At 44.9% G+C, this 17,001-nt stretch overlaps 1 protein-coding gene across 8 annotated transcripts in view; it reads right to left on the reverse strand.

Annotated features, from left to right (window-relative positions):
• Positions 1-17,001, reverse strand: part of USP7 (ubiquitin specific peptidase 7) — an 81,214-nt gene that overhangs the window by 32,357 nt on the left and 31,856 nt on the right. For 5 of the 8 annotated variants that reach the window (XM_053276338.1, XM_053276337.1, XM_053276341.1 and 2 more), the window contains exons 2-4: positions 7,807-7,911; positions 2,926-3,124; positions 222-360 (exon numbers count right to left, since the gene is read on the reverse strand). In XM_053276338.1, the coding sequence (XP_053132313.1) occupies positions 222-360; positions 2,926-3,124; positions 7,807-7,911 (443 nt within the window). Of the gene's footprint in view, positions 1-221; positions 361-2,925; positions 3,125-7,806; positions 7,912-12,393; positions 12,546-14,510; positions 14,648-17,001 lie in introns of those variants that run through there. The other 3 variants (XM_053276342.1, XM_053276343.1, XM_053276344.1) reach the window with 2 other exon arrangements.

Raw genomic sequence — 17,001 nt, forward strand, 5'->3', positions numbered from 1 at the left:
TTTTAAAAACTTGTTTTAATAATTTTATTGTTTTTATTGTCATGTATTTTAATTTGTGACTTTTACATATTTTAAATTTTGTACACCACCGAGAGAGATGCTATCAGGCGGTCTAAAAATATGATAAATACATGAATAATAAATATTCCCAACTCTCTGCTGAATGTTGAGCATGAGACATCACCTTAATCGGCTCATGACCACCACATGCTGCTACTTACACTCCACGACATAAAGTTGGAAAAGCCCCAGTCATTTTCCTTGTGAAAGAACAAGTGGCTGATACGGCGACTGAACGATTTCTCGTCGTCCTTGTAATTTATTATCTTGAGCACTGCTTGCGCATGACAGGACCATGACCTGCAACAATTAGAGAGAGAACACTCGACTTGTTGAATTGCAGGGAAGTGCTTATTACACTGCACTTTACTGAACTGGCCTACTTTATTCCGACTTCAGTGGCCAGAGTTTATTGTGGCAAGGACTCTGACACTGCCCCTGGTGGTGACTTCCTGCCCTGCAGCAGCGTTCCAAACCCTATGCTAACCCCGCCCTGTGATGCCTGTGTTTGGCTCCCCTGCAGACCGGAAGAGTATAGGAAGCTTCCTGTCTGAAGCTACCCTTGCCTCCGTTATCAAGATGCCCTTGTTCTGATGTAGTTGTCTCCGTATCTTTCCTGTCTGACCCTTGGCTTGTCTTTTGACTTTTGGATTACCTGCTTGATCCTCTGGCTCCTTCCTTACTCGGGTTGACCTGTGGCTCATTCCTGACTCTTGGCTCCTGTCTAGATCCTCCAATCCCCAATTTTCTAGCTGCCTTGGTCCTTGGCTCATTCCTGACTCTAGACTCCTTGTCCAGACCCACAGGTTTCTGATTGTCTACCTGGCTTGATCCCTGGCATATTACTGGCTCTCCCAGTCCCAGCTTTGGACTTGCACCCTTTAACGACCGTTGCCAACGTCTCAGTTTCCCGATACCCCTGGACTTAAATTTTGCTCTGGCATTCTTGAGGGGGGCATCAGTAACAATCAACGACATGGAAACCATTTGCAAAAAAAACTGTGTTCCTCACAGAGCTGTTTTTTGCACACTGCTCCCTGTGGCAAACTTCCACTTCAGTGGATGATTTCCCACCCACCTCGGGGTTGCCATCACTCCACTAAAAGCAGCAAGAGGAACACAAGAGAAAATGGCTTTTGTTACTACAGGGCGGCGAGAAAAAACTAATCAAAAAAGGGTCCCCCCCAAGGGTTTGTTTTCTCAAACCAGAGTACCACAAAATATCCTTGTAATATGAAAGTTATCATTAAAGAGATGGCCTGCAAGAAAAGGCTACTCTGCCATGGCTACACTTAAGTTTTCCAACTCTTATTGTTGTGTTCAGGCCCATCCATACTTGAGAACAAATGGAAGTCAGAGCACAAGATTCTGCAGGAACCACCCTGCTCCTCCCTGGCATGCCCTCTATCGTCGGGGTGCCAGCTTTAATCACAATACATCAACTAAAGCTTTCGTTGATTCACTTCTGTGGGCTGATTTCAAGCAGCTGGCCTCGAGCTAAGGGCATACTTGCTTACTTTTGGAAGCCATTTCAGTGCTGGCGTGTTACTGTGAATAAGAATATTAATTGCAGCTATTAAAAATTAACTTGCAAATTGCCATACCTCCTTTGCTACCTCAGACGCAGATCTATCTTGAGATTTTGGCAACATATACATTGACTGAAATCGAATCAGTCAACTGAGCAATTAAAAAGGCAGATGGGTCAACCAACTAAAATTATTAAAATCAATTAGGAGCATAGGAAGTTGCCATATACTGAGTTAGACCATAAGTCCATCTAACTCAGTATTATCTACTACACAGACTGGCAGCGGCTTCTCCAAGGTCGCAGGCAGGAATCTCTCTCAGCCCTATCTTGAAGATGCCACCAGGGAGGGAACTTGGAAGCTTCTAATGCTCTTCCCAGAGCGGTTCCATCCCCTCAGGGGAATATCTTCCAGTGCTCGCACTTCTAGTCTCCCTTTCATATGAAACCAGGGCAGACCCTGCTTAGCTAAGGGGACAAGTCATGCTTGCTACCACCAGACCAGCTCTCCTCTCTAAGCTTGACAGTGGTAGCCTTGTCCTATGGACAGGATTTTCTGCATCTAGCCTTGTGGGGGAGAAGGGACTCACAATCATGTTATATATGTATTCAAGTGTATCCATACAACATGCACCACACCAGAAAGGGAGCCTTGTCTGTACTTGGGCAAAAGGCTCCTTTCTTTTTTGTACTAGGGCCACACAGCAGAAACCTCTACGTGGTTCAGAAGCAAGCGTTGCTTTTTATCCTTTTGCGAAAGGTGATCTATTTACCAGCAACATAAATACTAGACTACTGGCTGTTATTATTAGGAAGGCCTGTACCTGATAAATGTCAGGAAGTGCGTGCACTATCATGAACAGATGTGGGTTGTTAAAAAGGGGAGGGGGAGATAGTGCATTTGTGTGCACACTGGAGATTATTGCAGTGTAGATGTCTAGTGCCGATACACAAATCAGAGGTCTTGGATCTTTCCAGTAATCTGCATCCTCATCTGGCCCATATATTTGGTGGTTTAGGCTACTCTTAATTATTCAAAACGACTTGGCACCAATGTGGAGAGAAGAACAATTAGATTTGGTCTTTATACAGCTAAGAATTACCTACCTTTCAATTTTGCCTAATTAATGCTACACCATAGGCTGGACTGATGCAGCAAGCACCATAAAATACTTCACAATGAATTCCCTGGGATCATAACATCAACCGTCTATACCTCATTTTAATCATATTATTCCATTACCCCTGTGGCCCAGACAGAAAGCTGTACTTGGGTTCCAGGGAGACAAGGATAAGTAACCTGTAAGAATGTATCTTGAAAATCCAAAGGGTCTTACGTGGAATCCGACTCAGCATTGCACTGGAGAAAGAACCCTACGCTTTTTTGGTGCGGCCTGTCCGGATAAAGCCGCGGCATCACCATGATCTTCCATGGCAGGTTCCGGACGAAGCAGGGGGTACTCAGAACCGATTCGCTCAGTCTGTTGAAACGTTCAACTGTGAATTGAAACGTTGCTTCCGACCGCCAGCTTGTGTCTGCAACATAAAAGACAGCAAATACAGTCAGCATGGCTCGAACAGCCTGATCCTACGGCCCACCATGCAAAAGTGCCGAGACCCTTGGAACCGTGCGACATCCCACCCACCTCAAAAAGGAGCATGGGCCAACCTCCTGCCCTCCCTCACCCCCATGAACCCAAAAACAAACTCAAGACAGACACAGGACGCCAACCAGCTTGTAGGTGTCCACTGGTGCAGATTGGAAACACACTGATAAAAGGAGTACAATACTCCCGAGACAGTCAGTGCTCAATAACAGATTATACTCTAAACAGTGGTCCCTCTAATGTTTTTCATCTCTGTGAGGAATGAGGTTTGTTCTGGGCAGCAGTATCAAAGCAGTGTGGACGCACATGCATTCAGAGTGGGGCCTTCCTGGTTCAATCTGAGCGGGATCTAAAATTCACTGAGCGCACGCCTTAGAGGGAACACTGACCAGGCCTGCTCAACCTAGCCCCCCCCCCAAGCGGTTTTTGGACTTCAACTCCCATAATCCCCAGCCACAGTGGCCAATAGCCAGGGATTATGGGAGTTGTAGGCCAACATCTCCAGGAGGGCTAAACACAGACCTAGTCCGGCCTCGGTAACAGGGATTATTCATATTATTAAACAGCACAGCAAGTTACCCCCCAAAAAAGCAGTTCAGATTTACCACTGAAAACGTAAAAATACTGGGTTATTTATTCACAATTGTTTTCATACCGCTATTCATAAAAACAGTGATTTACAGTAAAAAAAAAACTAGTAACAGAACAAATCCACAACGGAGACATCAAAAGTGCATCAAGCACAGAAGAAACAGTTGCAGCAACAAGACCCAGCAAAGGCAGGATCAAGCACGGGCATGGCAGCAGAAAGTGGGGGGAGTGGGGGGGGGCAGCGGCTTTGGTAGGCCAGCAGGCAGTGCAAGCCTGCCTCAGAAGCAAGTTTCAGAACTTGGGAGGGTGGGAGGCACTACAGAGACAGCCCTGCTCCTGGTGGAGGCGAATCCAGCCTCTCTAGAAATGGAACCCGAAGAAGAGCCGCACCAGAATCACGGCTCCAGCTGTTTAGGACCCTAAAGACAACCACCGACACTTTCAACCGGATGTCTGTCACCCCCACCGCAGTCTCCCGGATGCATTTCAGTTAGGGAGCATGCAGTTAGGCGTCCCACTCTCATTGGTAAAGCTGCCCCATGTTGCCATACTAAATGAACACCTTGAACATTTCCCACCATCACCACCACCCCCCAAAAAAGGACTGAAGGGTATGATCTACAAGTTCACATTTGTGATGGCTGTCCTCGGCAGGGGTGGGGGGCAATCTTCACTGCAAATGGACCCACAGTGATGTACCCTTGAAGATTCCCAGTTATAGAAACTAGAAGAAGCCAGCCAGCTTGGACCCCTGGCGTCCCCCCACCCTATCAGCACTACTCTGACAAAACAGATCAGCCTGTGTAGCCACATGTCACAAGCCGTGCTACTGAAAGGTCCAATCCCAGCTAGTTGCCCAAGCAAGCCAGCAAGCCAAGCCAAGAGTGACAGGGGAGGGCACACCTGTCTCGTCCACAATAATTAGGCTCCCATTTTGCCCTTAGCAAATAGGCACAACCCCATCCACTTAATCAGGTAGTTTGGCTCCAAGCACTGTACTTGTTACCCAATATCCTGCCTTGAGATGCAAGACTCTTGATGTTTGTTTGTGTTTGTTTGAATGAATGAATGAAGTAAATAATATAAATAAACAAAACCTACCCATGTATTTTTTTTTCCTTAAAAAAAAAGAAAATCACCAATATGACTCTATGGAGCCCTCAAGGTGACTTACAATATGCTAAGATGCATATTGCTCCCAATATTTCTCCTGCTAACTGAGCAAAGAGCACCTTTTTAAAGTGGTGGTTCTCTTTATTTAGCAGGGGGAGAGCAGCTGGCCCTATCCATCCCCAGTACAGCTTCCTTCCAGTGGCTGTTGCTGCTATCTATCTTATGTTTCTTTTTTAGATTGTGGGCCTTTTGGGGACAGGGAGCCATCTCATTTATTTAGTTCTATCTATGTAAACCGCTTTGGGGGCTTTTTGTTGAAAATCGGTATATAAATATTAGTCATAAAATAATAACCACAAACGCATCATTTAAGTACCCGAAAACCGCAACAAACAAGACAATGGCACAGAAGCTAAACAAATGGTTTATTGCAGATCTCTGTCCGTTGCTGGGCGCAGACCATATTAAAGAACGGAAACTGAAGCTAAATGAATAAAACAGACCACTCTCCTATTCAAATCCACTCACTTCAACAGAAGCTCTGGCCCAACAATTCTGTTGGAATCTCCAGAATGAGGGCGACGCTACCCACAAGCCATGCCACATGTCCTCACTAACCTAACAGACAGAAAGGGAGCTCCAAAGCAAAGCACCCTCTGATGATCTCAGTGTACAAGGGAGTCCATATGGGAGATGGCACTCCCCGAGATCTTCTCCCTGGCCCAGATTGTGGCTGGGAAGGGTGGAGGTTGCAGTTTGACAACATCTGGCGACCCTAATTTGAGAACCCCTGGTTTAGGGCTTTACAGACAACCACCACCAACACTCTGAACTGTACTCAGAAACAAGCCAGTTTGGGGTATTTGCTGTCTTTTAAGAAGAAAGTTAAAAGAGCTGGGTGTGTGGAGTCTGGAGAAGAAGGGGATAGCTATCTTCATGCATCTGAAGGGCTGGCCCACAGAAGGAGTGGGCTGTACCAGAACCAAAGGGGTGAAATCACAGGGACTCGGGACGGTCTCTTCAGAATCAATTATCTGATTTGCTAGTCCTCGAATCAAAAAGGAAGGATAACTAAGATATGGTTCAGTCTGAAGGGATTTCAAGTGCTGATTTAAACACACTGGTATTAAATTCAAGTTATTCATCAGCATCATCAGCTTTAAAAGAGAAAGCGTACTAGCTACCATTTTTGAGATTTACAAAATACCATTTACATCTAAACTTTTTTTAAAAAATGAAGAACAAATATTTTTTTTAACATTTTGTACATTTTATAGCCCGCTCTTCCTCCAAGGACCCCAGAGCGGTGTACTAAAATACTTAAGGTTCTCCTCACAACAACCCTGTGAAGTAGGTTAGGTTAATAGTTAATAAACTATTATCTATCCCAACTGGGATAGAAGACAGTAAACTGAGTATACCAAGACTATTTTAGGTTCCATGAACTTTTTTTTTAAAGAAATAGGAATTTATGCACCACTCTTTGGTTTAAAAACACTCCTAGTTTAGCTAATAACCCATAGAAGCACCTTATTCGCTATTAGGAACTCATCTGGTGAAAAGAAAAGAAATATATTTCTGTTTGCCACAAGATGTGACCATTGAAGGCTGAATCAAGCTCAGACCATGTTTTACTGGAAAAACGAACAATGCTGCCTCTTCTGGTTCCTGGAACAGCAGCAGAAATAGCGGCTTGGACAGTTTCAAGTTCCATTCTGTACGTAATTAATTCCCATGGCCTCTCCTGTTTCATGCACCAGCCACTGCCCATGATACAGAGCACAGCCAGGCACGTGATATCTGGACTGAGAGTGGATGCAGAGCCACTTAATGAGCCTCTTCAGAGGCTGGCCAAACACATTTCTAATTTCATATGGAGAAATATAAGCATGCCACACAAACTACAAATGGAGTAAACACAACAGAGCCTGCCTGTTGGAAATGGTTCTTAACCAGACTCAGCCATTAAGATCTTCTTTGGAGGCCATGCTTCGAGTGGACCTGTCCCCTGTCAAATGAGGTGAGGTGGGTGACCACTAGGGAGAGGGCCTTTTCAGTGGTAGCACCCCGTCTATGGAACAGCCTCCTCAGTAAGGAGAGACTGCTGTCATCAGTTTGTTCTTTTAGACACCAGGTGAAGAACCTTCTGTTCACTCGGGCTTTTTTTTTTTTTAATAAAGGGTTTTTAATTGTTTTGTACTATATTTTATATATTCTATAGTAATTTGTTATGTGTTTTAACTGGATGTTTTTAAACTGTTGTGAGCCACCTAGAGAACAATTTGGTCATGGGGCTGCTAACAAGAAAAGTTTATGATGTAGTAGTAATAAATTATGGTTATTAAATTTATTAAGAACCACCACCACCAGCAGGCTTCTGTCTTAAATACTGTGCAATTCTATTGCAGGTGCAGAAGGCATAGCTGAACCATCCCACATAGTATTGACTTAGTTACAATTCCAGTACAGCTGCTTTGTGGTTATCCAGAAAAGGCAGGAGCCTTCTCCTGAAACACAAAAGACAATTTCTAGACCATGCTGGCAAAGGTAGTATTTTTTCTAGATTCTGCTGCTCACAGAATTAAGCCCATGCATGCATACACATACCCCGGAGGCTTTTTGTTTTGTGTTGCTTTAAAAAGCCGTATTATCTGGCAAAGCTTTCTAACACTGCCTACTAATCCTAGGGAATGGGAATCCTCAGGATAAAAAAAAAAAAATCCCAATAGGATTCTTTGTTTGCAATGATCATCCAGCAATTACAGACACAAAATCTTCTCCATACTGCTCAATGCAAAAAAAGAAAAAAGAAAGAAAAATAAAAAACAAAACAAAACCCAACAACAACACACTCATGCCGACCAGTTTCTCCCTGCCCCCACCACAATTTAGCCAAGGGTGACTCACCATCTTCCATGTCTTCTTCTGTGTTGTTGTGACCATCAGCCATTGCTACATTCCCATTGATGACTGGATTCGGGGTAATTCTTGGTGGATCGTCAGCATCTCCAGCTTAGAAGGATGGAGAAAACAAGCACACATCAGTATCTTGCGTCTTGACAGCAGTATATGAAGATGACGAATATTTATATACCGCTTTGAACTGAGCAATTCATTTCATATTTTTTTTTATACATGAACATGAAGATGCAACAGCCCACAAATGTGACTTAGGATCAGTATTCACACTACTGTCCAATTACTCTTCAAAGTACACAATAAAATATTATGTAATGAATACCATCAACAGGCTAACAGTGGTGTTTACCCCTGCTAACTGGGCAAAGAGGCACCTTTTTAACGTGGGGATTCTCTTTATTTAGCAAGGGAGAGTAACTGGCCCTATCCAATCCTAGCAGTAACCCTTCGGGGACTGAGATCCATCTTATTTATTATTTCTCTATGTAAACCTCTTTGGAAACTTTTTTGTTGGAAAGCGGTATATAACTATTATTTCTTTTTTTCTTTTTTTCTTTTAAAGGTAGTAAAACTGAAGCTTGTTCTGTGAACATATCTTAGGATTCTAATTTGGTTCTTCACCACTTTGTTCCTACTTAAGATCTAGCCTTTAACCCGGAAAGGCCTAGCAAGGGCATTTTTGGTTGTGGCCCCTCAGCTTTGGAATGCCCTCCCAGAAGAGTTCCACCATGCTCCCTCCCTCTGGGTCTTTATTTCTTTTTTAAAATTTAAACTTTAATCGAATAAAATTTACATTATAGAAACAAAATTGATCCAAACACAAACGGCAAAACATTACACGACAAACTCTGATTCATCAATCCATCCACATTCTAATCTTATCTGGGGTAAGAAGACAACCATAATTCTCCCAATTGGTATAAAGAATGAAATCTGACCATATTACATAAAAAGAGTTATCAGCTGTCTACCAACTGTTGAAGGCCCATCGTTTTAGAGAGGCATTTTAACATTTTAGCTGTGATTATATTTGGAAGGTTTTCAACTTGTTAACATTTTAACGTGCAAGTTTCAATTTTGGTTTCAGCTTCTATTTTATCCGTTTTATATTTTTATAGTGAATTTGGTTAGCCGCTCCGAGCAGTGGCGTACAGGAGGGGTGGGTCATACAGATTTTTAAACCAGTCACATGTGTGACTGGTTTATCTCTGTGATCTTCTACTGTGCGACCAGAACTGTTTACCTTCATGCAAAAATCAGCCATGGTTTATCAAGCGTTACTGTTAACACTAAGATCACATCAGGTCACATATCTGTGCTCCTTTTCCTCCCCACAACACGATCTGGTAACAGATATAGCACACAATACATTTCTAAAGCTGCCTTTCTCTGTTCGTATTGTGCATGGAGCCTTCACACCCAGGACAGAGCACCAATGGCCTCCATGATAGCTGCCTCCGAAGCGACCACTTGCCTGCAGTATGCAGGTGGTGATCCTCAGTGCCAGCGCAGAGAGCCTAACTGGGAATAAATTTTCCAAACTAAAGAGAAGTTGGCTTGAGAAGGTGCGGTCCTAGCTTTTACTGGCCTAGAGCTTCCTCGTGGCCAGTCCCTTTCACCCAACCCACCCACAGCCCTGGGAAGGCTTCTAGGGAGGCTAGCCTGTAAAGCAAGGGCTCCCAACCTATGGTATTCCAGAAGATGCTGAACAAGTTGTAGTTGGGGCGATGGAAGTTGTAGTTCAGCAACATCTGGAACACCGCAGGTTGAGCGCCCCTGCTGTGACGCCAAAGACTCTCCATGCACCTGGTGGGGCAAATCCAAGCTCTACACACGCTTATAAAATCATTTTCTCACAGCATCAGCATTACCGAGTCCCACTTGCAACCTGACATTTATTATTAGGCGCTAATTAAGTGGATTAGTTGTCCTCTCCACTCCTTCCCCCTGCCATGGCTTACATGGGCTTTTCATTTAAGAGGACTTAGACACAATCCACTACTCTTCCCACCCGCAAAACACAACTTTGGCAATGGGTGGCTGGCGACAAGCAAGCAGAGGCAAAAAGCTAATCCGGGTACCTAACAAATGGAGCAAATAAAGTTCATGGGACTGAAGTTAGTTTCTGAGACATTGTCCCAACAACACGCCAGAGTTGGGCACCTCAGCTTACACTCAAGCTTAGCTATTGGAGCACAGAGTGGGGCCTTCAGGAAATTCAGCTTCCAAACTTGATATATGTTTATGAAAAACCAAAAGGACTGTGTGGATACAGAAGAATGGGTACACTCTTTGAAAAACAAAATTTAACATCACAAAACCCTAACACATTAGGAAATCCAAGATGCCTAAATATTCTTCTATCCGTTCAGTCGTATCCAACTCTTGAACACTCTATGGATCAATGCACTCCATGCTGTGTTATATAAATATAACACCTTGGAAAAGGTGAGGACAATTAAGATTACAAATCCCAGAGGCAGGGCTGCAGAAATCCACTAGTCTACTGGTCTGTGACAAGTGAAAAAGGTCCTGATGAGTATAGCTTGACAAGTAAAATAGTTTGTCTGGCTAAATAACTGAGCCAATATTTCTTCACCGCTGCCCATAGGCTTGTTCATACCTAAAACCTGCCCCTGCTCCCCAACACACAGGGCACTGCATCACATTTTTGTGATAGGCAAAATCACAACACATTGGTTCTGGAGGCAGTTCGAGAAAGGCACAGTGATCAAACTTTGCTTGATTTTCCTGGAGAAATACAGGTGCTTCAAACCAGCCTAGGAACAACCGCCAGGTTAACTAAATCAAAGATATATTTACCAGCCAGGGTAAATGTGTCTTAGAATTCCATGTGTTATTCCATTCAGTGGCATGTCAAAAGAGCTAAAATTCCTATTATTCACACACTGATGCCCGCCCGCCCTTGAACTGTCCCCCAGTGTGGGATAGCTTTGTTTGGCTCTAATCATTTCCTTTAAAAATTGTCTCCGATTTAGATCGGCCACCAAGTGTGGTAACAGAGAAGATGCCTGCATTCATCATTCAGATTTAAGTAATTACTGAGCAAAATCTGAGGCCATTTAGCAGAAACCACTACATTGGAACCAAATTCTCCAAGTCAAACTACAAAAGTAAATAGGGAAAACTCTCATTTGAAAGCATGCTCCTTTCCAGCTTCAAAACACACACTACATTCACAAGCGGCAATTAGCAGGCTGTGAAGGAAAAAACTCCAGGGCTTAAACTGTGTGCTAAACAAGGGAAGTTGGGGAGAGGGAGAGATGGATGGGAAGACAAATATGGAGGGAAAATTTACAAGGTGCTGAATAATCTAGTTTATTTTTTAAAAGCATTCCAATTTTCTAGCAGAATAACGACCACCTTTTGAATATAACAACTCTTCACCATGGTGCAGCTAGAAACAAATTTAACTAGTGTATCATAAAATGTACGGCATTACGATTACATCCAGACACACTGCAGCCCTTAAAAAAATGTAAGCATCTTCACCTCCTTGAGGGTGTTTGCTGCATGGAAGGGACTCAATATGCAAAGGCTAAAGTCGCATGTCACTTGTATCACGCTATTCTGCATGGGGAGCATTTCTCAGTGATCCTCCAGAAATAATAATCAAGTCCCTGCCCCCACCCCCGCCAAAATCTCTTAAGAATATCTTCTACTACAGTAATGGCACAGCGGGGAAATGACTTGCTTAGCAAGCCAGAGGTTGTCAATTCAGATCCCCACTGGTATGTTCCCAAGACTATGGGACACACCTAACTGGGCAGCAGCGATATAGGAAGATGCTGAAAGGCATCATCTCATACTGCGCGGGAGGAGGCAAGGGTCAACCCCTCCTGTATTCTACCCAAGACAACCACAGGGCTCTGGGGGCGCCAGGAGGCGACACCGACTTGGGGGCACACTTTATCTTTACAGTCAACAGCCTGAATGGATTTTAAAAGAGTATAGATAAATTCATGGAGATCAGGTCTATCAATGGCTGTTAGTCTGAGGGCTATATGCCACCTGATGCCTCTAAATACCAGTTGCAGGGGATCAACAACAGGAGAGGGGGCATGCCCTCACCTCTTGGCTGTGGGCTTCCCGGAGCCATCTGGTCAGCCACTGCGTGAAGCAGGATGCTGGACTAGATGGGCCTCCTTGGGCCTGATCCAGCAGGGCTGTTCTTACGTACGTACTACTACAAATATTTACATACCGCTTTTCAGCAAAAGTTTCCAAAGCGGTTTACATGGAGAAATGCATAATAAGTGCATAAAGAATATGGTATTCTCCCAATGAGACAGTATGCCAGTCACATGGGACTTTATTAGAACTTCCCCTGGCACTTCCAGTAGCTAGATGGGTTGCAAACTGCAAACCCTACAAGGAGTTAAGAGCTCAGGGCTGTGGTTTTCAATATATATATATATTTTTGCCAAACAAATTTAGTATTTGCAACCATATTAACTCATGGGAAACAGCAATGGCCAGCCAGTGTTTCTCTGGGCACATGAAAAAGACCTCCCAGCTGTTCTGCAAAGCTTAACCAGGATACTAAGATCTCACCTGAGTTGAAGACATAAAGTTCGAGTAGGCTCATGACGACTGAAAAGTGATGGGAGGTGGAGATTGTTCCTACCAGTTCAGAAATGTAGTGGTAAAGAGTAGCCTAACATCTATCTATTGTGTCCAACCAGCTTGATAGTCAGCTACATCACCTAGAGAGTTGTAAGAGAAGCGATTAACCCACCCAGGCAGTGTTAGTGGTTCTCAAGACACACGCTCAACCTCCCGACATGAACAGAGCAGCTACAAAATCCTTCTCGTGGCTCCCAGCCCGACTGGGAGCCATGGAAACCAACCCACCCTATGGGAACCAACCCACCCCATGGCTTCTTTGGCGCTGGGGCCATGTTGGGGCTGCAGTGCGGTGGTGCTATGGAGCATTTAAACAGGGCTTGGTTATTCTTTGTTCTGACCCAGCCATTCTACAGCTTGGGTCCCTAGGTGCTGTTGGACTACAACTCCCATCATCCTTTGGCCATTGGGGCTGGGGGCGATGGTGAGGCTTATGGTCCAGCAATATCTGGAGACCCAAGTTTGAGAACCATTTCTTAACCTTTTGAGCTACTGGCTCTTAGGCTAGAAGGGAGGAGAAGCCAGATGCAAAGGGCGCTTTCACCATGCCGCCGCCCGCTAACAAGGAGCAGTGTCATGAAAACGCCGTGCATGGCTGGCTGACCCTCTTTTCTAGCTTAACAGCCAGTAGCTCAAAAGGGATAGAAGAATAAGAGAGCCCTGCAGGCAGCCTCTAAAACGTGCCCATCCTAGCTGCTCTGTCACCACCACAGTGGAGGAGATGTTCCCAGGCTGGGAGGCAGCGGCTGGAAGCCTCAGGCAACCCAAGGAATGCTCACGCACAAGGCTGCTGTTCAAAAGAAGCTGATTTTTCAGCAATGGCCAATCAAGGACCATGCATTCTTTAAATAAATAAATAAAAACAGGACTCCGCATTATTCAGTTAAGACGCTCGCTCGGCTACATGTCCTTTTAAAACAAATAATGACTGTCTATGGTTACTTAAGAATCCCTTTCCCCCTGCAACAGTCTCAGATGCGATTTCTAAATATTCTTAATTGACCATATACAACTAGTGTTCTAAGACAGGGATCCCCAACCTGTGTGTGTGTGTGGGGGGGGTTGTTTTAGCACGTGTACCCTTTCCGGCACAAACGTTCAGTTCATTCCCCGTAGAGATGGGATATGAGCTTGTACCCCACAGAATCTTTGTGCACGCATACACACAAATTTAAACATTTTCGGTTATGAGACAGGCTACTCCCGTCACTGGCTCACCTCCAAAGTTACTCATGCGTACTCTCACTGAAATCTACTCCCATTAATTTCAATAAGACCGTTTGTGAGTAACAACATGGGTGTAAACCAGTGAATGGAGCAGCCCACTTAAATGTGTGTGTGCACGTACGTACGCCCACATATACATACAAATCTGAGTGTTACAGTCACTGGCTCACATCCACACTAATATTTAATTTATTTTAAGCTATTTAATTGTTTTTATTCTGTTTCTACTTTTGTAAGTGGTATATAAATATGATAAATATATATACTACTCATGAGCAGTTTGATTTAAGTTGATAGGTCTTATTAATTTCAATGGGAGAAAAGGTAAAGTGTGCCGTCAAGTTGGTGTTGACTCCTGGCGACCACAGCTGTGGTTGTCTTTGGTAGAATACAGGCGGGGTTGACCATGGCCTCCTCCCGTGCAAGATGAGATGGAGTACTCAGTGATAATTTTCCAAAGCCTATTAGTCAGGCTGGGTGGGGGCGGGGGGGGTGTATGCTGAGCTTCAGCACATAGCCAGCCATTCAGGAAGAAAGGAGGAGGGTCTTCACCCTCCTCCCTCCCCTTCTGCAGTGGACACATTTCTGTGGGTGTGTGGCTGCAGCATGGGCAAGTAGGAGTGCTCTGAGCACCCCGGGAGCCCTTCAAGTACCCAAGGGGTACTAGTGCGCAGCTTGAGGGTATTGCTGGACTTGGCTCTGCTTTTGGATGCCCAGGTGCAGGCGGTGGCCAGGAATCCCTTTGCACAGCTTCGGCTAGTGCTCCGGCTGCAATGCTTTAAGAACGTAAGATCAGGCGTCACTTTCTCACAGCTCACTTTCTCACAGTCTGCCAGGTGCCACAGCTGAAGCAAAGTGTTCTCGATTCTATAAACCCCATTGCCATGAAGTCCACAAAACGCCTGCTTCAGAGACAGGGAGCCATGCTTTCGAATACAGGAAAGCAACTAAAAGACGGGTGGTCGCCCGGACTTTCCTTTCTGGACGAGGAGGTGGCATGCTGAACCAGAGAGTTCCATGGCAGTTGCTGTCCTTTGGGATCAGCCAGTGGCTGCCAGCCAAGTTTCAAAAGAACTCTGAACATGTGTGTGTGCCTCTGAATGGTCCAGGAAGGCAGCTGACGCAGAAACTAAATCTTTAAAAGTTTGATTTACTCACTCAAAGCAACAAAACACAGATGGGGAAAGTAATTTTAATTTGTTTTAATTGTTTTTACCTTGTTGTAAACCACCCTGAGCCATTTTTGGAAGGGCAGTATATAAATCGAATCAAATCAAAAAATAATTTAAGTTGCTGTTGCTCGTACCTTCACAGAGCCAACACTGAATTCTCCCTTTTGAACTTTAGCAGGTTAAAAAAAGCCTTTATTTACCAAGAGCAAAGCATAAAATACTTTATAAATCCTGCCTATTAAGGCAGAAAAACAAGCAGCAGTGATAATTATTTGCTGCCTTGGTAAGTATCTAGGAGGACATTCCTAAAAACAACAAATATTTATATGCCACTTTTCAACAAAAGTTTCCAAAGCGGTTTACATGGAGAGAGGGAGAGAGAGAGAGAAATAAATAAGGTGACTCCCTGTCCCCAAAGGGCTCACAATCTAAAAAGAAACATAAGGGCAACACCAGAAACAACCACTCGAGGGATGCAGTGCCGGGGTTGGAGAGGGCCAGTTACTCTCCCCCTGCTAAATAAAGAGAATCACCACATTAAAAGGTGCCTCTTTGCCCAGTTAGCAGGGACAAATTCCTAAAGAGGAGGAGGAGAGCTGGTCTTGGGGCAGCGAGCATGAATTGTCCCCTTTGCTAAGCAGGGGCCACCTTGGTTAGCATATGGATGGGAGACTACATGTGTGAGCACCATAATCCTCTTAGGGGTAGGGATGTGCACGAACCGGTTCGGTGCTCCTTTTGTGGAGTGCCGAACCGGCTCGTAAGTCCGGTGTTTGAGTCGGTTCGGAGGAGGGAGCTTCTTTAAGGGGCAGGGAGAGTGCCCTTACCTCCCCCGTCGCATTTCCCCTGCCTGTGCTCTCCCCAAAATTGCTGACGCGGGGCTGCAGCATACCTCCTTGCAGCCCCGGTCAGCATTGTACTGGAATGGGCCGATGCATGTGCACTAGCCACTTCCGGTACTACACTGACCAGGGCTGCAGGGAAGTACGCTGCAGCCCTGTACCAGCAATTTTTGGGAGAGTGCTGGCGGGGAAAATGTGGCGGGGGGGGAGGTAAGGGCACCCTCCCTGCCCCTTAAAGGAAACCCTCCCCATCTCCTGGATGTGCGAACCAGCTCGTGCACATCCCTGCTTAGAGGATGGAGCTGCTTTGGGAAGAGCACCTGCATGCTTGTGCGCAGAAGGCTCCAAGTTCCCTCCCTGGCAGCATCTCCATGTAAGCCAGAGAGAAACTCCTGCCTGCAACTTTGGAGAAGCCGCTACCAGTCTAGGTAGACAATACTGAGCTAGATGGACCAAAGGTCTGACACAGTATAAGGCAGCTCCCTATGTGCCTAAGAGGGGAGCAATCTAGCAGGCTTTGGTGCTGTGCTGATTTCACCTACAAGTCCCAAATAAAATGTCTGGAGCAGCCCTACTAGCATGACTCTTCCTGTACTCACAGTACAGCTGTGAGGCATGACAAAGTGTGAATGAAAACTCCACACATAAGCACACAAAAGAGCGGGGAGTGGGGGAAGAGGGCATGTTTACTACCACGAAATATACCCCCCCCCCGCCAAACACACACAGGAGAGCTGAAGGCTCAATTGACTGCAAAACGGAACATTAAAAATATGCCTTGGTTATTTCCCCAAATGAAAGAAGAGTCAATTTAGAGTTGGCCGCAGATTGGAAGAGTAACGTGAACATTTACAACATTCATGTCTACAGTTTAAAAAGATTCTCTTGAAAAAACAAGGCATGCAGTTACAGAAGGACCACACCCATCAATTTCAAATAGAGGGTATAGTAAAGTACGCGACACCTCCCCTAAAATTCTGCAAATTAAATCCCGCCAAATCGAATGAGAGCATTTCTCCAAGAATAAAATGCAACAACAGACCAATTTCACACACACACACACACACACACACACACACACACACACACCCCTATGCCACCAGAATTACACTCTGCAAAAGAAACAGAAGCCAAATATTTGCCATTGTTACCTAAACAAAAAGTGAATCTCTCCTCTTTATCCTACACAGCACTAGTTAATCTGAGCTATTGACATGTTGAAAGCTTCCTCAGGGCCCTGGAGAAGTTAGCAAGGACTACCATTTCACAACACTCGTGAAAGGGGGGGGGGAATG

Source organism: Hemicordylus capensis, chromosome 13, assembly GCF_027244095.1.
Source record: "Hemicordylus capensis ecotype Gifberg chromosome 13, rHemCap1.1.pri, whole genome shotgun sequence".
NCBI classification, from domain to species: Eukaryota; Metazoa; Chordata; class Lepidosauria; order Squamata; family Cordylidae; genus Hemicordylus; species Hemicordylus capensis.